Consider the following 23,524-nt stretch of genomic DNA (forward strand, 5'->3'; position numbering starts at 1 on the left):
GTGGCAAAAAAACCTTTATATATATATATATATATATATATATATATATATATATATATATATATATATATATATATATATATATATATATATTTATTTTATATACACTAGCTGACCAACACAGCGCTGCCTGGATAATTCTCTTAATAACAGCCAATAAACTCTCTTTCTCTCTCTCTCATTCCTGTTAATATATAGTTGCTTCAATTACATTGCCCAGCATTTTTCACATTTCACCACTTCTCGGCCCCATTCCTATTGGAGCTGAACTTGGACTTGATGGGGATCGGGAGTGTTTCTTTTCACCCCAGGGACCTCAAACACTATGGATTAGGCTCTAATATCTGTAGATTTTGTTTATTTTTAAATGTCACCACCTTCCCTACCATTCTAATGCTGGTCACCTAACACAGAAATGTTGGTTCATACAAACAATAATGCTCAAATATGTACACCCCAAAATAATGATCAGACGCAGTGACAATTACAGAAAGGGGTAGTACAAAAGAAAGCTTCCTTACCAATTGAGAATGAGAATGAAATAATCACTGTAGGTAAGTTGTCTATTGAAGGAAATGGGGAGATAGTATTTTCAGTAAAGGATAATGAAATATGCCAGGAAGATTTACCTATCATCCAAACAAGAGTTAATGGTAAACAATGCTCAATACTTTTAGATACAGGCAGTAAAGTAAATATTATAGATAAACAAACATTAATAAAAACATTTAGGCTTTGCAGATTCAGAAATACAAGGTCCTGGTAGAATTATAAAAGGAATAGCAGGACAACAGATTAATGCTTTGGGTAATGTCACACTGGACATCGTAGAGATGTTAGACAAAACTTTTAAGGAAGTGTTTGTAGTATTAGAAGAAAGATTTTATCCTACTCAAGCTCTGTTTTCATATAAAGCTATGATGAGATGTAGAATAATGTTAGATTGTGAAGAAAATAAAATCAATTTGCAACGCAGAAATAGAGAAAATGTTTTTTTTCATCTAGAAGAAGGAAAGTCTTGCATAGTTCTGATCAATTTATCCGAGACGACATCTTCTAGAGAAGCGAACATCCAGGAAACTAAGATGGATAATAATGTTAGTCCGGGTAGTCCAGAATTAATGGATAATAGTGAAATAAATAGTAGAGATACAGTTTTTGAAGAAATGTCATTAGCCAGGAATAATTCTATGATAGATTGTGCACAAATAAATAACATTAATAATGCAAGCCTTGATACTCAGAGGACAAATTATTGCATGTGAACAATTTGATGAAGATGAATCACAGATTGATTATGAGCATTCAATAATAGATGATGATGAATCACAAATTGATTGCACATATCTAATAATGGATGAAGGTAACGAAGAAAAATATATCAATGAAGTCCCGTTATTGGGAAAAACAAATAAGACTGATTTAAATTCAACAATACTATTGGACGAAAGTTCAGATGAAACGGATGTCTGTTATTTCTCAGAGATATACGATGAGGAAGAAATATGTTTAGTTAGTACTGCAGATAACCATACTGTCAGATTTGTGCTTAACAGAGAAGTAGTTTTGCACCTGCAATGTCTAACCAAGGTTTGTCTTAGAGCTAAAACAGACGAGGACTTGTATGAAACAGATGTAATGCTAACTAATGAAGACTTACCTGACTTTGTTAGGATGGACAATTCCCTAGTTCACATGAATGGTACTAATTGCGAGACGTACGTCCAGAATTACTCAGACAAAAGACTATTACTAAGGTCTGGTATAGAGTTTTGTACAGGAATTGTAGTGAATAATCCTTTACTAACACTAGGTGAAAAGGCATTCTTCTCTTGCACAGAACAAAGTTCATTTTTAGATAAAGAAGTAAATAAAACAGATTTTCCTCAGAATAGAAATAAATTACTACAATTATTGGAGAGGGATAGAAATGTCATTGCTTTAGAAGGAGATAAGTTAGGAAGAACAGATACTTTGCAGCATAAGTTTTTAATATAAGGTGGTACTAAACCATTCTATATACCTAACTATAAGTTACCAATAAGTCAAAGACCGATTGTAGATCAATTAATTGACGAAATGAAGAATGATGGAGTAGTAGTACCTTCTAAATCACCATATAATTTACCTCTCTTGTTAGTTCCAAAGAAAAATGGCAGTTGGAGAATGGTAATAGATTATCGGAAATTAAATTCACACACCATCCCAGATAGAATGCCAATGCCTGTCATAAATGATATGTTAGCTCTATTAGGTGGAGCAAAAATATTTACGTCATTAGATTTGTTCAGTGGGTATTGGCAGGTACCCTTAGATGAAGAGTCCCAGCCTTTGACAGCTTTTAGTACTCATAAGCAACATTTACAGTTTGAAGTCATACCCTTTGGTCATACATCAGCCCCATTAACCTTTACTAGATTGATGCTCCAAATCTTGGGGGATATAGAGGATGTTTCAGTGTACCTAGATAATGTAGTCATTTCTAGTAAGGACTTGGATAGTCACTTTAAGACTAGAAATAGTGCTAGAAAGACTGAGGAGCGCAGGATTAAAGATAAAAATTAAGAAATGTCAATTCATGATGAGATCATTAGAGTATTTAGGACATGTCATCAGTGAAAATGGACTGCGTATGCAGGAAGGTAAAATAAAGACAATTGTAGCATATCCAGCTCCTAGTAACTTGAAAGCCTTGAGAAGATTCTTAGGAATGATAGGTTATTACAGACCGTTTATTAAGGGATTTGCCACAATAGCCAAACCTTTAAGATTTAACTAAGGAGGGTGTATCTTATGAATGGAAGGCAGAACATCACAGGGCTTTCCAAACACTCAAGGAAATGATGACAAGAAATCCAATTTTAGTTTACCCAGATTTTTCAAAGGAATTTTACTTAGCCTTCGATGCTTCCAGTACAGGTGTAGGAGCAGTATTAATGTAACGGGAAAACAAGAATGAGAACAGTATATTATGCAAGTAAAGTTTTGAATGCTGCAGAAAGAAATTATAGCACTACCGAGCGAGAGTGCTTAGCTCTATATTGGGGATTACGAAAGTTTAGGCATATTTTGCTAGGACATAAAGTCAATGTGCTTACAGATCACAAACCCATTTGTGATCTATTTAAGAAAAGAGCTATCACAAATAATATGAAATTTAACAGATGGTTTATAAGTGTCTTAGAATTTGCCCCAGAGTTTAGATATATCCCAGGTAGATATAACACTATAGCAGATGCATTGTCAAGATCGCAAGAAGAGACTGAGAAACAAATCACAACTAATACCTTCTGCTTTAGTTGTCAGATCATAGATCTAGATTTGGAAAGAGTTCAGATCGAACAACAAAGGGATGCTAACATTAGAAAAATAATGGGTAGCTTAATGCAAAATGAGGATGATCAGTCTGAATTTCAATTAAACAACGGAATTCTATATAAAACCTTAGAAGAACCGAATGCTTGTTCACGTTTATATGTACCTAACACACTAACGTTAACAAGAAGTTTTAGAACTAACACACTCTTATAAGTTGTCAGGACATCCTGGAATAAAGAAAACATGTAGAGCGGTCACTAGAAACTATTTTTGGCCCAATTGCAATGAAGATGCTAAGAGATTTGTTGAGAATTGTCATATCTGTAACGTACACAAGGGTAACGTAAATGTAAAGGCCCCTCTTGAGAAATATCCATAAGAATTAACTCCGTTTCAAGTATTTTCAATGGATTTTGTAGGTCCATTCCCAAACACAACTAGAGGTAACCGTGAGATATTAGTTTTCTTAGATTACTTGAATAGATATGTTGAGATCATTCTAGTAAGAAATAGAGAAGCAACCACTGTAGCAGAAGCTCTGATAACTAGAATAATTACTAGACATTCATGTCCTCAAACACTATTATCTAATAATGCAGGCGAATTTACTAGTGACATTTTAAAGAAATTGTGTGAGTTTTATGAAATTAAAAAGTGCCAGATTACAGCTTATAAACCAAGCTCTAATGGAGCAGTTGAGAGAACGAATCGTAAGATAAAGGATGTACTGAAAACTTTGGTGACCCCACAGACTGAAGATTGGGACTTAATTCTTGAAGACATACAGTTCACCATTAATAACACTGTAAATGAATCTGTTGGAGAAACCCCACATTTTTTGTTATATGGCTATCAGAAAAGAATGCCAAATAACCTTTTAGACGATGCAACTCCACCCAGACATACTTATAACTACGAAGACTATGTTGCATGGAAGACGAGAAGGACTTTCGAGACAGTTAAATGTACAAGGGCTCGATAAAAGGAGTTACATCAAAGGTCTAGTAAGTATTACAATCAGAAATCAACAGTTCCAGGTTTAAAAATAGGGCAGCAGGTATATGTGCTTAACCATTGAATTGAAGGACCTAATGTTAAAGTGAGTCCTAAATTCCAAGGTCCATATAGAATAATAGAAAGGTTAAAATTAAATAAATTTAAGCTAATGCATGAATCAACTTTAAAGGAAACTGTTGCACATTGGAACCATATTAAAGTAGTACATTCTGACATTTGGTCAGAAGAACATTTAAAAGAATTTAAAGACTTAAAGGAGTCAAGTAGTGAAGAAAACATTAACGTAAATGCTTCCCATACTTCATCAGCATTGGTGACTCCGAGATACAATTTAAGGAAAAGATAGGACCATGTGCAACGGTCTATAACATTGTTGTATAAGGTTTACTGCTTAGAATGTATTTTGCAGGAAATGGATTTCACTATGGCTCATGGTGAGTCAAATCAAGAGGAGAGCAATCTTAAAGGATCTCGGTCAAGTAAAGATGATACTCGATATTGCAGTGGTAAAGATTAACATAACAACCGTGGATCGGCAACAGGAACAATTGAGGGAACTACTTAATGAACTTGAAAGTGTCATAGATAGTAACCAAAATGGTACCAACACAGTTTTGTTAATTAATGAAACTCAGCCAGGTTCTACCTAAGAGAATTAGAGAGAGTTCAGTCCTTCCATTTATAGGTACAGCATTAAACACTTTGTTTGGTGTGGCCACTGATACTGACGTAGACAAAGACAGAGCTAGAATAGAAAAGTTAGAAATGTGGGCAGCTGAGCGAGGTACCATTATGAACAAGGTAATTGGTGCGGCTAACAAAAACCAAATGTTGATTAATAAACTGAAGGACTTTGTTAACAGTGTAGTTCAAAATATTACAACAGAGATAAATGAATTATATAGGTCTAAACTTGTGAACCAGTTAATGTTTGAAACAGAGTCATTTCTGTTAAACTATAAAGAACTTCTGAATGCCATTATGATGTCCACAAAGAACATTTTATCACCATACCTTATCAGTCCTAGTGAGTTAAACCTCATTATAGAAAGGTGTAAGTTCGATCATCACTTCAAGCCGCTTGTGTGTGATGTCCTTACTTATTCTAGTTTAATAACAGTTAAGATGGTTTCTGATCACACTGTCTTAGTTATACCATTCAATAATAATGAAGTTAATAACTTGTTATCAATTTACCCTTTCCCAATGTTAGTAAATAACAAGTCAATTGCTTTGAACCAGGACATGGTACATTTTGCATTGCGACAGAATTCCCTCCTTTTAGTACAACTAAGTAACAAAGATTTTGATGATTGTATCATGCTTGAAGCCAACGAGTTTGTTTGTAATATACAGTTTTTATGAGCCACTTAACAAGTTGTAATGCATAGATGATTTAATTAATGACAGAAATGGTAAGAATAACTGTGAGTATGTCCCTTACAATCATTATTTCAAGGCTCAAATACTGTATGATGAGTTAGTGGTGTTTTCAAAAAAATCAGGTAGCAGCTAAAGTCACTTGCAAAAATAATCAATGACAAATAATGTTTAATAGCATTAAATCATTTGTTACATCTTGTGAATTAATTTTGAATTATTTATACAACAAACCTACCATTTTTACTACCTATACATCGAATTTATCAAGCCACATAAATCATTTTAAGAAATGTTAAAGGCGGGTTTTCAAAGTTGTCCAAACTTGAGTTAGAGTCATTAGCCAACTTGAAGAAGCTAACTTATTTTTTCCATGTGTACAAGGACTGACATTTTACTTTTTTTTTTTTCCCCCCCATTCATGTCAATGGTAAATGTTGTTTTGTTAGTAGTCACCATGCTAGCTTTCATAAAGTATTGTCAGAGTGTTAGTTATTAACAAGCTCAACACTATTAAGACTTTGATAAATAATTTGCCTTCAGGTAACTGATGTTCTAACATTTGTTATAAATATTGCCATTCATGATAAACTTTGCTATGTTTTGGCACTGAGGCCAATGCCGGTAGGTGGCCGAGTGTTATGTAAAGCACGTAAAGGCAGAAGTCTATAAAATTAGTTATGTAGGTAATATATTAGCTAGGAAAATCTATTAGTAGAGTTTTGGTAGGTGAAGGCGAGAGAGAGGTAGAAAAGGAACGCAAACCAGGATGTTTGCGTTACGACCCTCGTAAAACACAGAAAAGGAACCAAGTGAGACAACAAAAATTGATGATGCAAGCTGTTAGTCTTGAACTGTGACCCAACAAGTGGGTGGTAACGACTGCTCACAGCATATATACGCCCTGATTCGTTAGATGTCGTCGCCGGAAGTAGTAGATTATCCAATTATGAAGAATTAGGGTGGTCTCCAGTAGAATAAAAGGTGGAGCCAGAAACCAGAACTGGGTCCAGAGTTCAGTTGGAACAAGAGAGAAAGTTTATTGATAGCAATGGTCTTAAAGGATTACCCCAGTGTTTCAATACATTTTCTACGGTAATAAACCCAGAAGACGACTACAGTTAGCTTCAGTATATTCAAGAAAGCCCTTAGATCTTTCGAAGAGCCTGAAAGAAGTCAGCAAGTAGGCCTAGGCCTGTCTACAGGCGAAGATAGTGTTATGAAAATTTCCAGTAGGCCTAGTAGCAGCAAGCCCTTCGGTAGTGGTAATAATATTCACCGGTACTTGTTTTTCTTGTGGAAAGGTAGGTCACAGGAAGCCTGATTGCCCTAATAGACATGAGCAGAATTGGTGTGATTATCATAAATCTCGTTCTCATAATTCTGAAAATTGTAGAAGTAGGGCTAACCCTAAACCAAGTGCTGCAAAGTGTGTAAATGATAATCCTATATATGATGATGATAGTATTTCTCATTCATTTGTTTTTACTGTGCATGATCATTTTTCTATGAGTAAGCCTAAGCCTAATGACCCTCCTGGGCCTAGTACCCCTGCTAAGCCTAGCCTTAATGGGAAGTCATGTGATATTAGTGCACAATGTTTATTGGTAGATACTGAGGCAACTTCTCATATTATAAGTGATAGAAATAAGTTTAAGAGTTTTGAAAAAGATTTTGATTCATCAAATCATTTTATCGAACTAGCCGATGGCACTAAAACTAATGGTATAGTGATGGGCAAGGGTAATGCTAATGTTGTTTTACATGATCATAATGGTAATCCACATAATGTACGATTAGGGAATGTTTTAGTGTTCCTTCTTTCAAACAAGACATATTTTCTGTTCAAGCTGCCACAGAAAATGGAGCATCTGTTCTTTTTACCCCTAACTATGCTAAACTTGAAGCAGCAGATGGCACTATTTTTTTTATATAGAAAAGAAAGGTAAATTATATTTTCATAATGTAGATTCTACCAAGAGTAATTCTCAAACTGTACAGGAGTAGCATAGAGTGACGGGTCACTGTAATGTAAAGGATTTACTTAAATTACCTGAAATTGTTGATGGTATGAAAATTAGTAATAAAGGTAATTTTGATTGTGATATTTGTGCTAAGGGTAAAATGTGCCAATTCAGAAACAGAGACAGACAGACGAGCCACTGAACAGCTCGAATTGGTCCATTGTGATTTATCTGGTCCAAAGACCCTGTTGCAAGGGGAGGTTTTTATATATGTGATTTCTTTTGTGGATGGTTATTCTGGATTAATGTTGTATATTTATTGACATGTAAATGATTCTGTAAAAGCTACCATTATGAACAAGGTAATTGGTGCGGCTAACAAAAACCAAATGTTGATTAATAAACTGAAGGACTTTGTTAACAGTGTAGTTCAAAATATTACAACAGAGATAAATGAATTATATAGGTCTAAACTTGTGAACCAGTTAATGTTTGAAACAGAGTCATTTCTGTTAAACTATAAAGAACTTCTGAATGCCATTATGATGTCCACAAAGAACATTTTATCACCATACCTTATCAGTCCTAGTGAGTTAAACCTCATTATAGAAAGGTGTAAGTTCGATCATCACTTCAAGCCGCTTGTGTGTGATGTCCTTACTTATTCTAGTTTAATAACAGTTAAGATGGTTTCTGATCACACTGTCTTAGTTATACCATTCAATAATAATGAAGTTAATAACTTGTTATCAATTTACCCTTTCCCAATGTTAGTAAATAACAAGTCAATTGCTTTGAACCAGGACATGGTACATTTTGCATTGCGACAGAATTCCCTCCTTTTAGTACAACTAAGTAACAAAGATTTTGATGATTGTATCATGCTTGAAGCCAACGAGTTTGTTTGTAATATACAGTTTTTATGAGCCACTTAACAAGTTGTAATGCATAGATGATTTAATTAATGACAGAAATGGTAAGAATAACTGTGAGTATGTCCCTTACAATCATTATTTCAAGGCTCAAATACTGTATGATGAGTTAGTAGTGTTTTCACAAAATCAGGTAGCAGCTAAAGTCACTTGCAAAAATAATCAATGACAAATAATGTTTAATAGCATTAAATCATTTGTTACATCTTGTGAATTAATTTTGAATTATTTATACAACAAACCTACCATTTTTACTACCTATACATCGAATTTATCAAGCCACATAAATCATTTTGAGAATGTTAAGGGTTTCAAATTGTCCAAACTTGAGTTAGAGTCATTAGCCAACTTGAAGAAGCTAACTATTTTTTCCATGTGTACAAGACTGACATTTCCCCCATCATGTCAATGGTAAATGTTGTTTTGTTAGTAGTCACCATGCTAGCTTTCATAAAGTATTGTCAGAGTGTTAGTTATTAACAAGCTCAACACTATTAAGACTTTGATAAATAATTTGCCTTCGGGTAACTGATGTTCTAACATTTGTTATAAATATTGCCATTCATGATAAACTTTGCTTATGAATGTTTTTGGCCACTGAGCCAATGGCCGGTTTAGGTGGCCCCGAGTGTTATGTAAAGCACGTAAAGGCAGAAGTCTATAAAATTAGTTATGTAGGTAATATATTAGCTAGGAAAATCTATTAGTAGAGTTTTGGTAGGTGAAGGCGAGAGAGAGGTAGAAAAGGAACGCAAACCAGGATGTTTGCGTTACGACCCTCGTAAAACACAGAAAAGGAACCAAGTGAGACAACAAAAATTGATGATGCAAGCTGTTAGTCTTGAACTGTGACCCAACAAGTGGGTGGTAACGACTGCTCACAGCATATATACGCCCTGATTCGTTAGATGTCGTCGCCGGAAGTAGTAGATTATCCAATTATGAAGAATTAGGGTGGTCTCCAGTAGAATAAAAGGTGGAGCCAGAAACCAGAACTGGGTCCAGAGTTCAGTTGGAACAAGAGAGAAAGTTTATTGATAGCAATGGTTCTTAAAGGATTACCCCAGTGTTTCAATACATTTTCTACGGTAATAACCCAGAAGACGACTACAGTTAGCTTCAGTATATTCAAGAAAGCCCTTAGATCTTTCGAAGAGCCTGAAAGAAGTCAGCAAGTAGGCCTAGGCCTGTCTACAGGCGAAGATAGTGTTATGAAAATTTCCAGTAGGCCTAGTAGCAGCAAGCCCTTCGGTAGTGTAATAATATTCACCGGTACTTGTTTTCTTGTGGAAAGGTAGGTCACAGGAAGCCTGATTGCCCTAATAGACATGAGCAGAATTGGTGTGATTATCATAAATCTCGTTCTCATAATTCTGAAAATTGTAGAAGTAGGGCTAACCCTAAACCAAGTGCTGCAAAGTGTGTAAATGATAATCCTATATATGATGATGATAGTATTTCTCATTCATTTGTTTTTACTGTGCATGATCATTTTTCTATGAGTAAGCCTAAGCCTAATGACCCTCCTGGGCCTAGTACCCCTGCTAAGCCTAGCCTTAATGGGAAGTCATGTGATATTAGTGCACAATGTTTATTGGTAGATACTGAGGCAACTTCTCATATTATAAGTGATAGAAATAAGTTTAAGAGTTTTGAAAAAGATTTTGATTTATCAAATCATTTTATCGAACTAGCCGATGGCACTAAAACTAATGGTATAGTGATGGGCAAGGGTAATGCTAATGTTGTTTTACATGATCATAATGGTAATCCACATAATGTACGATTAGGGAATGTTTTATGTGTTCCTTCTTTCAAACAAGACATATTTTCTGTTCAAGCTGCCACAGAAAATGGAGCATCTGTTCTTTTTACCCCTAACTATGCTAAACTTGAAGCAGCAGATGGCACTATTTTTTTTATATAGAAAAGAAAGGTAAATTATATTTTCATAATGTAGATTCTACCAAGAGTAATTCTCAAACTGTACAGGAGTAGCATAGAGTGACGGGTCACTGTAATGTAAAGGATTTACTTAAATTACCTGAAATTGTTGATGGTATGAAAATTAGTAATAAAGGTAATTTTGATTGTGATATTTGTGCTAAGGGTAAAATGTGCCAATTCAGAAACAGAGACAGACAGACGAGCCACTGAACAGCTCGAATTGGTCCATTGTGATTTATCTGGTCCAAAGACCCTGTTGCAAGGGGAGGTTTTATATATGTGATTTCTTTTGTGGATGGTTATTCTGGATTAATTGTTGTATATTTATTGACATGTAAATGATTCTGTAAAAGCTACTAAAAAATTTCTAGCTGTAGGTCACTCCTTATCAGAAATTATTTTAAACATGAATTTTCTGCTCCTTATTCGCCGCACTGTAGAGAGGTCATGGCGTTCAATTTTCGACATGGCTAGATGTTTATTATTAGAAGCAAAATTGCCAAAGAATTTGTGGACCTATGCAGTAAAGACATTGCATATATTCGTAATAGATTTTATAATTCAAGAACTGGAAGGACACCATATGAGATGATGACTAAACTTAGGCCTAGCTTAAATAATTTGGTACGGTTTGCTATGGGTATGTTCAAAATAAAAAGAAGCTGGACGCTCGCAGTGAGCAAGGGATATTTGTAGGTTATGACACTGAAAGCCCAGCTTATCTTGTATATTACTCAGAAATTGATGATGTTAAGAAAATCAGATGTGTAAAATTTACTGAAAAATTTCCAGAGGAAAGAAATGTGATTCTAACAGAAAATACCCTAAAAGGGAGAGACGTAAGCCAGAGTATCTTGATGATTATGACATTGACACATTTATCTAGCATAGTAAAATGTTCTGCAGATTATTGTTATAAGGTTTCTGATATACCTAGAACATATGATGAAGCAGTTTCATCTCCCGATGCAACTCATTGGAAGGAGGCCATGAGGGAGGAGGTGAAATCACTTAAGGAGAATGACACATATGAACTTGTTCCTCAACCTGGTGGTCGCTCTCCATTGGGGGTAGATGGGTTTATACTGTTAAACTAGGACCTAATAATGATGAAAAATACAAGGCAAGGTTTGTAGCAAAAGGCTATTCACAAATTCAAGATATAGGTTATCCGAAGACTTTTTCTCCAACAGCCCGTATTACCTCAGTAGCATGTTAATGCAGTTGTTCCGATACATAATACAAACCATCAGTCCTTTAACAATAGGAAGGTAACTAGCGGCTGCTGGGACGGTCGTAAGCTTCGAACAAGGGGAGAATGATAGTTAACTGCTTGTCCGATTGTGCACGGCTCGGTGAAGAACCACTTTTGCTTTCGGCCGTGGTGTGTAAAGACGTGCTCGTCATCGCTCTCTGCCCGCTACTTCGTCGTGTGCTTTGATGATTGTTTACAATTTCTTCTTTACTGGCTTGTTTGAGTAGTGAATGTGAAATTGTAAGTATTCTTTGTTCATTTTTCATTTGTTAATGAAAGTGAAGTGAATTGAAATGGCCCCCGGTCGCCCGTAGAGTGTGTCCCGGGCTGGAGGGGTGTAAATGTGGCGGCTTCCGCTCATTTCCGGATATAGATCCCCATGAATTGTGTTCTCGGTGCCGGGGGCGAGAGTGCTCTCGGACCGAACCATGTAATGTCTGTCATAATTGGTCTGAGGCGCAGTGGGTGCTGTATGAGGGTAGGAAGAGGCGTAGGCCCGCCAAGGAGTCGTTGGAAAACTCTCCAGTGACTCCTTTGGTGACGGATACCTCGTCATCCTTCCTACCCCCGGCTCAGCCCTCACGTTTCGCGCCTTCCCCTGCGAAGGGGGGGGGGGGTGTTTGGAGTCCTGCTCCTCATTCGATCCGTCGAGTGTGGAGGAGGGCGCCCGATACCCAGATGTGCAACTGTACTCGGGGTCTTCCATCCGCTCTGGGGGGGATTCGTCCCCCCCCAAGTGTGAGGGTGCCCCTCTAATTGACCCGACTGTTCCTCCCTCAGGTGTGCCTTCTGTGAGTGACGACCTTGGGCAGGTGTGGGTGTCGTTGGGACTGCAGGGCACCCCCAGTATTCAGGGTTTGATTCAGCGGTTGGCGGGGTCGGCAGTGGTCACTCATGGAGTGGTGACCACAACCACCACTACGTTAACTACTCCAGGGTACGCCGCCCCACCGCATCTTGCCTCGGTGACTCCGACAGCCTCTATTCAAATGCCTATCGCTGCCGTACCGAGGAGGGGCGTGCCACCTCCACCTGGTTTCTTTGTACTGCCGATCCCGGACTTCCGCTGCCCAAAGAGTTCTCCCCTGGACCTGCCGCCCGTTCCCAGGATGACGGTGGCTGAAAGTAAGCCGCCTGGGACGCCTGACTTTGCTGCCGTACCTGTCGCTGTTGATGATGCTGGCCCAGCCGCTCTCGCCGCTACTGTTGTGCCAGCTGCTCGTGACGCTCCTGCTGTTCCTGCTTTGCCTGCCCCTGCCCACGTCGTGTCTCGTCATGGAAGTGCTGCCCCAGACTCAGGTCCTTCCGGACAGGTGCAGTCGGGCCGTGTTGCTTCGGCAATTGCCCCGGCTCTGGCCTGGATGGAGGATCTGACGTCTATCCTGAGAGAGCTGACGAGGAAGAGGAAGAAGAAGAGGAAGGTGTCGTCGTCGTCTTCATCGTCTTCTTCGTCGTCTGCTGCCGCCTCTCCCCCTTCGACTTTTAAGGCTTCCAAACCGAAGAAGAAGAAGGCTGCCTCCTCTCCCCCTAAGAAGGCTCCTTTGGGACCTTCGAAGGGCCCGTCTCACTCCGGTGGGGCAGGGGGTTCTTCTGCTGGTCTTCCTGTTCCCTCGGGAACGGGGCCCGTCTCCTCTTCTGAGAAGAAGAAGAAGACGGGGACCAGGGGAGTTCTGGCTACTGCTGGTACTCCCTCGCCTGGTCTTAGCGGCTCTGCCGCTAAGCCAGGTACTGGCTCGGCTTCTCGTCCGCGAGAAGTTCCAAGTGTACGGTCTCCTTTGGGAGACCGTGCAGCCAAAGTTGAGACATCCGAGTTCGCTCGACGCCAAGACTGAGGCACGGAACAGAAGACTGGCGAGAGCCGCTCAGGTGACTCTCGCCAGGCCAGCGGCCACTCTCGTAGCGACCAGCCGGTACCTCGGGCTGACGTGACGGTCTCTGACCGGCCACGGGTTGAGGCTGGGAAGAGGTCCCCTTGACCGTCGGTACCAGCCGAGGCTGGTACCAGCGGTTCGACACGCCGTGAGGACGCTCACCGGTCTCACCGAGACAGCGAGCTCTGCAGGTCACCTGACCGCCGCTCCCACGGCGACCAGGCGGATAGGGCGACCAGCAGCAGCTCATCTGGCGCACGGGACCGGGGTCGACGTGCTCAGTCGAGCCGCTCGCCACAGGTGAGCGGCACGGCCAGGCCTGCAGACCGATCCCCACCGCGGGTTGGTGATCGGCTGCAGCCCCCCACGCACGCTGGTCCTGCCAGCGGGGGGGGGGGGGGGGGGGGGAGCGTCAGGTCTGCCTCTCCTATACATTCACCTTCCTCGGGTTACGCCGGGAAGAGCGAGGTATCTAGGAGTGATCGTGAGAGGTGCGCCGCTCATGATCCTGCCACGACGCCGCACGTGCCAGGTACGGTTTTAGGACCGGCCAGGACGTACGCGCAAGTGGTTGGAGGAGACCGTGAGGGGTCTATTGCTGTTCCTCCTTCTGAAGGAGGAGGGTCTCGGGAGCTGCTCTTGTTGGAGGGACTGGACGGTCCTACTCCTCAAGATGCTGTAACTCCCGAGATCCAGAGGAACTTTGCCCAGGTTATTGCGCTGATTCGTCAGCACAACGACCTGGGGAAAGGATCGCCGCTACCACCATCTGAGCCCACGTCCCGGCTCGAGTCATTTTGGGGCTCGAAGAGGGAACCCAAAATGATGGTGGGTTTGCTGCGATCGGAGCTTGCAGACTCTGTTCTTGACCAAGTGGAGTCTTTCGTCTCCGGACGAGAGGATTCACTGAAGTCAGGACGGTCTTCCAAGCTACTTCCTCCTCTGCAGCGACAGCGGCGATTTTACGTGCCATCGGAAGATCCAATACTGCCCAAACAGGTTAACCCGGAGTTAGCAAGGCTAACTCCAGGTGTGTCCCTGCAGCAGCTCCTGTCGGAGAACCTCTGGTTCTCACAGCAGGAGGCACTCTCCCTGGAATCTACATCTATGGCAGCATTCCAGGCAGTCTCTTGGTTGGATCTGTGGTCCCTCACTGTATCCAAAGTCGCGGCCGACTCTGGGGGTTCTGCCCTCGAAGACGACCCGGCTTTCAGGAGACTGTGCCAGTCTGGAGGTAGAGCCATCTCCTACCTCGCCCATCAGACAGCAAACATGTGGGCCAACTTGGTGCTTCATCGTAGGGACGCAGTCCTTACACGAGTAGCCAAGGGGGCTGGGCGTGAGGTGGTAAATCGACTTCGCAACGGACCTATCAAGAGTTCCTCCTCTCTCTTTCCTGGAGAGATGGTGGACGCTGCGGTGGAGAGACGATGCACTGATGACAGTGACCGTCTGGTTCACCAGGCAGTCTCGAAGGTTTCTGGGCAACCTCGAGCTACTGCAGCTAAGCCTAAGAGTTTAGCTAGCGCTTCCTCAGCTGCTAGGACGGCTGCTCCATCGAAGCCCCGAGGAAAGACTCTTGCTGCTTCAACTTCTGGTAAGGGAGGCCATAATCAGCCCTCCTCCCAACCCTCCTTTCCCCGAGGAGGTGCTGGGAAGAAGTCAAAGCGAGGTGGGAAACGCTAGGGACGGCGTTCCCCCTCACCTGCTGCCGGAAGTGGGGGGGTGCCTGGCCAGCCATTGGGCAACTTGGCAGCGCTACAGTGCCGAGACCTGGATAGTAGACGTCCTTCGGGAGGGATATCTACTACCCTTTGAATCTCGGCCACCCCTCACCTCCAACCCGGTCCATCTTCAAACCTATGTCCAGGGATCATCTAAGGACAACGCTCTTCGACAGGAGATCAAGACCATGCTGACCAAACGAGCTGTGGAAATTGTAGAGGATCAGTCACCAAGCTTTTACAGCTGCCTTTTCCTGGTGGAGAAGGCCTTGGGGGGCTGGCGCCCGGTGATAGATCTCTCTCCCCTGAACCGATTTGTTCGCCAGACTCGGTTCAAGATGGAGACGGCACGGTCTGTGCTCGACTCCATTAGGGAGAACAATTTCATGCTTTCAGTGGACCTAAAGGACGCGTATTTTCAAAAAGTACCTCCGCTTCATCTTCGACGGGACGGTGTACCAATTCAGGGCACTTTGCTTCAGTCTCTCAACCGCCCCACAGGTGTTCACGCGAGTGTTCACTCTGGTGTCTGCTTGGGCCCATTCACACGGGATACGTCTTCTGAGGTATCTCGACGACTGGCTGGTTCTGGTGAGCAGCTCGCAGTTGCTGCAGGACAGGGATCGACTTCTCGAGTTTTGTCGCGATCTGGGGATCGTGATAAACTACGAGAAGTCCGACCTCGAACCCAAGCAGAAGACGACTGGGTATGCTGATCGATATGGTAGCAGGTCAGGTCTGCCCCACAGACTTGAGGATCAGCAGATTCAGGGAGGCAGCCGGCCGGTTCCTGTCTCGGCAGGAACAGGCAGCTCAGCAATGGCAAGTCGTGATCGGACACCTGTCGTCACTCGAGAAGTTAGTTCCTCACGGACGTCTTCACCTGCGGTCTCTCCAGTGGAGACTAAGGGAGAGTTGGTCACAGGCAAAGGATCCACCTTACTTCCCCGTGTCCCTCACGGAGAAAGTGAGGCAGGACCTAGCCTGGTGGCTCGACGACAGGAACCTCTTAAGAGGAGTGCCCTTCCGCACTCCCCCCCTGGAGATGTTGCTGTTTTCAGACGCATCAACCGAGGGATGGGGCGCACACCTGGAGGAGTTGCTGACTGCAGGTGTGTGGGACCGTCACGACAAGCACCATCACATCAATGTCCTGGAACTCATGGCGGCGTTCTACGCTCTCCAAGAATTTCAGGACCGCTTGGTGGGACACTCGGTGGTGTTGATGTGCGACAACACCACAGTAGTGGCATACGTCAACAAGCAGGGGGGCCTAGTGTCTCTCCCGCTACACCAGTTGACCGTGCAGGTGCACGAGTGTGCCACGGCTCACTCAATAGAGCTGTCAGCACACTACATTCCAGGCAAGAGGAATGTAGTAGCAAACAAGCTCAGCCGTCGGGATCAGGTGATAGGAACCGAATGGTCTCTACACCCAGAAGTGGCAGAGAGGCTCTTCAACCTGTGCGGGCGTCCATTCATAGACCTGTTCGCCACCCGGCACAACAAAAAACTCCAGGTTTTTTGCTCAGCTGTGCCGGACCCATGGGCAGCTGCAGAGGAAGCTCTTCAACACCCCTGGGACAACCTCTTCGTCTACGCCTTTCCTCCCTTCTGTCTGATTCGGAAAGTGATCAGCCGAGCGCTGGCCACTCCAAATCTCAGGATGATCCTGGTGGCTCCCTAGCCGTTTGGTATCCGGACCTGCTGGCTCTGCTTGCGGAAGCACCGAGAGAGATGCCCCACTGGCACAACCTTCTAGCCCAGCCACACGTAGAACGGTACCACTGAACAGTCCAGTCCCTACAACTTCATGGCTGGCTGTTATCCACCATCTCTTGCGAACGAGGGGCTTTTCTCGTAGCGCAGCAACAGAGATGGCTGGACACGTCTGACAGTCCTCTGCAGCTGTGGACCAGGGGAAGTGGGCAGTCTTCTGTGGTTGGTGTCGTAGACGGGGTCTATCTCCTCTCAGAGCCACTCTTCAGCAGGTAGCGGATTTCCTCGTTTTTCTTCGCCGAGAGAAGCTCCTCTCTGTCCCCACAGTTAAAGGATATAGTGCTGCCCTGGCACTTGTCCTAAAACTGAGAGGATTGGACATCTCGAATTCATTCGAGATTTCCTTGTTTATGAGGAGCTTCAAAAGGTCTTGCCCACCCAGGGAACTCAGGCCCCCTGAGTGGGACGTGACTCTCGTCCTTAGGAGTTTGACTCGAAGACCCTTCAAGCCACTCCAAGAGTCGTCAGACAGGGATCTGACCCACAAGACCCTCTTCTTGCTGGCCCTGGCATCGGCGAAGAGAGTAGGGGAACTTCATGGTCTGTCCTTCAATGTTAAACATACCAGGGGATGGGGATCTGTGACACTCGATTTCTTCCCGAACTTCATAGCTAAGACTCAGAATCCATCGATCCCTGATGACAGGTTCGATTCTTTCACAATCCCCTCCCTAATGGACTTCACCGATAACGATGCGGATGAGATGCTGCTTTGTCCTTTGAGGGCGCTACGGCACTATCTGAAGAGAACTCGACACCTCAGGCCTGAGTGTCGACGCCTCTTCGTTAGCACTGGGGTTACCAAGAAAGAAGTATCCAAGAACACACTTTCTTTCTGGCTGCGTGAGGTGATCAGGAGGGCGTACGAGGCTGATGGTAGTGACGACACCCATACCCTTCGTCCGAGAGCCCACGAAGTCAGAGGTATTGGACCCTCTTTGGCGTTCCGTAAGAACTTCTCCGTGGCGCAGGTCCTGAAGGCAGGTGTCTGGGCCAACCAGACTACCTTCACGTCCTTCTACCTTCGGGATATTGCCCACAAGTCCTTGGATACTTTTTCCTTGGGACCTGTGGTGGCTGCTCAACACATTGTGTAAGCTTACCCAGCACCCGAGCAGGCAGAACAGCATCGATTCCTTGTGTGATTGTGGGAATGAATGTGTGAATGAGAGTGCGACTGGCTTCTCTTCCCCATCTTTCTCTCCCTCTACCTGTAGGCAGAGGGTCACGGTCATCACCATGCTGGAAAGGAATTTGATGCAGGTAAGCTACTCGACAGAGCCCCAATCTATCCCTTTAGTTAGGGATAGGAGCTAATATCCACCACTTCCTCCAACAAGGGGGAGGAAGTGGATGCCTACTTGAGACAAACCCATAACTTTATATTGCCTCTTGCAAACAGTTCTTGCTTGCTGGTACGACGAGATACGCATGCCTCTATCTTAGTACTTGGCTCAGAGGTCTGACCATTGATCCTGCGGTGCACACCCCGATCAATCGGACAGAGGCTTGGACCCCTCCCTTGCTCTTACGACCAGGGAGGCACTCCAAGGTTGGATGAACACCAGTCTGTTCATCAAAAAAACTCAGATTCCTCTCACCAAATGTGAGTCTTCCTATTGTTAAAGGACCGATGGTTTGTATTACGTATCGGAACAAATGACAATTTGTCGAAAATTGCATTTTTCCTAACTATACAAACCTGAGGTCCTTTAACAATAGGAAGGTAACTAGCGGCAGCTGGGACAGTCGTAAGCTTCGAACAAGGGGAGAACGATAGTTAACTGCTTGTCCGATCGTGCGCACCGCACGCCCGAGAGGTGAAGAATCACTTTTGCTTTAGGCCCATGCAAAAAGTTGCAGAGTGAGGGGTGGCATGAGGTCGGACTATATGTAAAGGACCTCAGGTTTGTATAGTTAGGAAAAATGCAATTTTCGACAAATTGTCATTTTGCTATACAGTATGGTTTTATGGTACACCAAATGGATGTAGACTGCATATTTGAATGCATATATTGATTGTGAAATTTATTTAACTCAGCCAGGCTTTATTAAAAATGGTAATAATGGTGAAAAACTCTATTGTAAACTGAAAGTGTCATTGTACAGCCTTAAGCAAAGCGGCTGCTACTGGAACAATCTTTTACATAATTTTCTCTTATCAAACAACTTTGAACAATCTTTGCAGATCCTTGTGTTTACACTAAATGTGAAAATAATGCGAGAGTAAAAATTATCATTTGGGTTGATGACATATTGATTGCTACTAATTGTAAGAAAGTCATAGATGGTGTGAAAATTCCTTTATGTAATTTGATTTAAGATGAATGACTTGGGAAAATGAAATTGGTTTTTGGGTATGGAATTTATATTTGAAGAAGACTGTATTAGAATGAACCAGTGTAATTATCTGAAGAGAGTTCTTGATAAATTTCAAATGTCAGGCTGTAAGCCAAAATCTGTACCATGTGATCCAAGTGTAAATAATGAAGTGTTTCTTGATTCTGAAAAGTTAGTGGATGCTAAGCTTTATAGAGAAATTGTTGGTAGTCTTATTTACATTATGATGGTAACAAGACCTGATATTTGTTTTGTTGTGACTAAGTTATCACAATATATGTCTAACCCTTCCAAAGCAGATTTTAGTCTAGCAAAATATGTCCTGAGATATTTAAAGGGTACTTTGCATTATGATTTGAAGTTTTCTAAGTCTGATGATGAATTAAAAGAGAGTGGTTTTTGTGATTCTGACTGGGGTTCTTCAAGTGATAGAAGAAGTATCACAGGTTACTGTTTTCAGTTATATTCTAAAGGTTCCCTTATTTCATGGAAATCTAAGAAACAAATAATTGTAGCACGGTCATCTTGTGAAGCAGAGTATGTATCTTTAACTTGTGCTATCCAGGAAGCTTAGTTTTTAAATCAGTTATTTACTGAAATGCTAGGATGTAATAAGCAACCAGTTGTTTTGCATTCTGATAACCAAGGGGCAATAGCATTGTCTAGGAATCCAGTTCACCATCAAAGATCTAAACACATAGATAAACGTTATCATTATATTAGATCTGAAATTCAAAGGGGTTATGTTGAACTGTTGTATGTTCCTTCAGAAGAAAACATTTCAGATATTTTCACAAAGCCAGTTACCAAACAAAAGTTGTGTAAATTTTATTTTATAAGAGGTTAATCTTGAGTTAAAGTGGGGTTGTTGAGTAATAAACTCAAGATGAATAATTCTATACGTGTTTATTTAAGTTTACCATTTATTTTTATTACATTGTCTGTGATTTGCCGCTGGCGCCTCTGTTGGTGAAAGTTGTAACTACTGTTGTTGATCAGAGAAGAGGAAACAGTAAAATGGCGTTGTAGCCTGTGAAATTATTATCGGCTTTTTACTCAAGCATCCTCCCATATATTACCCATTTTTCCACCGTCATGCATTCTTTGTCTCAACAACATCAAAGGAGAACTGAAGTAGCTTCATTGTTTTATTTATAACTTTCTGAATTATTCCTGATATATTTTAACAATTTTACTGAAACATACACGAAAAAGCATTTGTTACTTTGAAATGGGTGAGGATACACTATAGACAGCTCTGGAATGCTGGGAAAATAGGACATTGCTTTCCCAATGATAGCATTATGATGTTACAATGCAAAACACTAAAAATGATTTTTTATAAGCCCATAATTACTTTCTTCAGTGTGCAGTGCAGAACGTCAGCTTTTATGCTTTAATTGACTTACTTGAATTTAGACTTTACCTGTTCAACATAAAAGTAAAATGCACCTGTTGCAGCATCACTATAGCCAAAGGCAGAACCAACAATATTTTTGCCTTTATAATGAAAATATGGTATTAAGTACGTGAGTTTCATCCACCATTAGTATCACTATTTTGTCATTGGGTAGTAATGATTTACATTTACTCTTAATGTAGTACATAAGAAAATTTGAGTCCTTTTGTTACGATGCTGGGCAGACCTGTTTGAAAAAACACTGATGAATAATCAATTTATTCAGTCATTAACTAGAGCTAAAATTATTGCCCCTCTCCAGATGCCTGGCACAGTCTCGCTATCCCCTTAGGTGATCCTTGACTTTGAGAGATGTTCAGAATCATTTCTAAATCTTCGATGCTATTCCAGTTTTCTGGCAGGAAAAACTGGAGAGGTCTGAATTGCAGTCTATTCAGGGAAACAAACTTCTCCAGCGAGGAAATGGTCCCCAGCAGACTCATTCATTCCCTCACCGAGCATGTTTCCTTCCATAATAAGGCTGCGCTTTGCTTAAGCAGGTGTGCATTATTATAGTGCTATGCCGCGGTAGACTCGTACAGAATTCTGTTACCTTGCGGTAAACAAAACCGAAAAGGTCTTATATATATCTCTGTTGAAAAAATTCTCGCAAAGCGAAGAAAATGTTCATTCATGCATGCTAGAATTCCCCTCAACCCAAGGCTAAAGTCCATGATTGTAGGGCAGAGATACGGTTAGTCAGTCAATCCCGCAGGAGAGAGAGACGTAACCGACCGCGCATGGCAGAAAACCAGCTGGAACTGAGCTGGCTCTAGTGACAGCAGTGTACGTTCGCCGTCTCGCACTACTCTGCCTGAGTTGCCAGCTACTCCATTCTACGAATGAATAGGTTTGTTATCGTCATCGAGTAGAAAGAAAACTCTCAAGCTGGTATATTTAAGCGAAACGGAATTTGCTAAATATAGAAGGCTGAATTGGTATTGTCGTAACAATACCTTAAATACTAATAGGGAAACAGGCAACTCCTGGAAGGTTGCAGGGAGTACCAATTAAATGCAATAAGAATAATCGTCCTCTCGGTTGTCCTCCGTAGGGGTAACTACGGTATGCGTATGTAACTTGAACCATACAATCGCTTGATAGTAATAATAAAGTTTGTTCATACTTACCTGGCAGATATATATATATCTGACAGGTAAGTTTCATGAACAAAACGTAGAGTATTGTAGACACTTGGACAGCTACCTCCCTACTACATCCTTTCCTCGCCGAGGGAGGGAGAGAATGGAAATCAACTGTCTTCGTTCTCTTAGCCAAGAAAACGAATTAATATTAATCGAAGGAGATCCTCAAATGAGAACCGAGAACCGACGAGGACAACTCAAGCTTATTATGGTATCAGACATAAGACTTCATGGACATAGTCTACAAGTGTCTTTGCCCGCCGAGCCTTCGCGAAGTAGTGACTAATGAATGAGGGTTCTCCTGAATCTTGTCAATGAGAGCTTATCCGCTTATGCGATAGAATGTTATTGGGATCTTTGTCAATGGGAACTAACCCATTTACGTGACAGAGTTTATATATTTCGTCAATGGGGTCTTACCCACTACCTGAAAAACCGTTTAGTATCTTGTCAATGGGGGGAACCCACATATATGACAGAAAGTAATCTAGGAATTTTAGCATACATTCTTCCCGATTCCCGTAGGAATCGAGGAAGGGGCAGGATTCCTGCTTAGAGACTGGGCTTACGGCGGGTAGGACCCGAAGGTTTCCCTTAGGCAGCGCCTTCCTGAACGCAGAAGAGGAGTTTTATGACACCGAAAACTGCTTCAATTAGATGTTCAAAATGACTAAAGTCTCCTTCTAGATGCCATCTCATCAGAACCAACCTGACTACCTTATCCATGCAGGTTAGATAGTTATTCTGGAGAAGAGAGTCAGGTCCCCGAGACTGCAAGTCCGGGGCTCCGAAACACCAATCTAGGAGTTAAAAATATCTATCGTCCTGAACAGCCCTTTCAGATGGTGGTGCAGATCTGAAAGTGTTTAGGAAACCAACAGCGAGAGAGGAGAGCAAGGGACCGAGGGCCGAAACTTGTCAGCAAACAAGTCTTATAGAAGGCAGGTCGACACCTTGATAGATGAAGATGATGAGAAGTAGTCTCTTCTTCATTCGTAGGTTGCGAGTCGCTCCAGGACTCTGTCTCTTTTACGGGAACAGGAGAAGGGTCCTTAACAGACCACAAAGCAATCAAACTCTGAGGCTCCTCTCATAAAAGGGGGTTTTCTACTTGAAGTAGGGACGAAAATCGGAAATGTTTAATAGCCAACTCCGAGACTTTGCTAAGTTCCGGTAAAGGAACGTCCTGCGGAGTGTTCTGAAGAGTGTCCGATAGAGAAGCTTCCTAAGGAGCATACTGAAGAGCGTCCACAAAAGCGTGCAAAAAAGCGTCATGCTGGGCGTCCTGATGGGTGTCCACAAATGTGACGAGCGTCCAGCAAAGCGTAACGCCTGGCGTCTTGACAAGCGTCCAGAGAAGCGTCACGCTGAGCGTCCAGCCAAGCATCACGCC

General features: G+C 42.2%; 1 protein-coding gene across 1 annotated transcript; it reads left to right on the top strand.

Moving 5' to 3' along the window:
- The first annotated feature begins 19,579 nt into the window (after positions 1 to 19,579).
- On the top strand, positions 19,580 to 20,101 carry LOC135195887 (uncharacterized). Its single transcript, XM_064222394.1, has one exon. It carries the CDS (start codon positions 19,580 to 19,582, stop codon positions 20,099 to 20,101), a length of 522 nt encoding a protein of 173 aa, XP_064078464.1.
- The last annotated feature ends 3,423 nt before the right edge of the window (positions 20,102 to 23,524 follow it).

Source organism: Macrobrachium nipponense, chromosome 17, assembly GCF_015104395.2.
Source record: "Macrobrachium nipponense isolate FS-2020 chromosome 17, ASM1510439v2, whole genome shotgun sequence".
Classification (NCBI taxonomy): domain Eukaryota; kingdom Metazoa; phylum Arthropoda; class Malacostraca; order Decapoda; family Palaemonidae; genus Macrobrachium; species Macrobrachium nipponense.

What these genes read in the sequence shown, in the direction of transcription:
- LOC135195887 (XM_064222394.1), top strand. Translation starts at nt 19,580, where the DNA reads ATGAACCAGTGTAATTATCTGAAGAGAGTTCTTGATAAATTTCAAATG.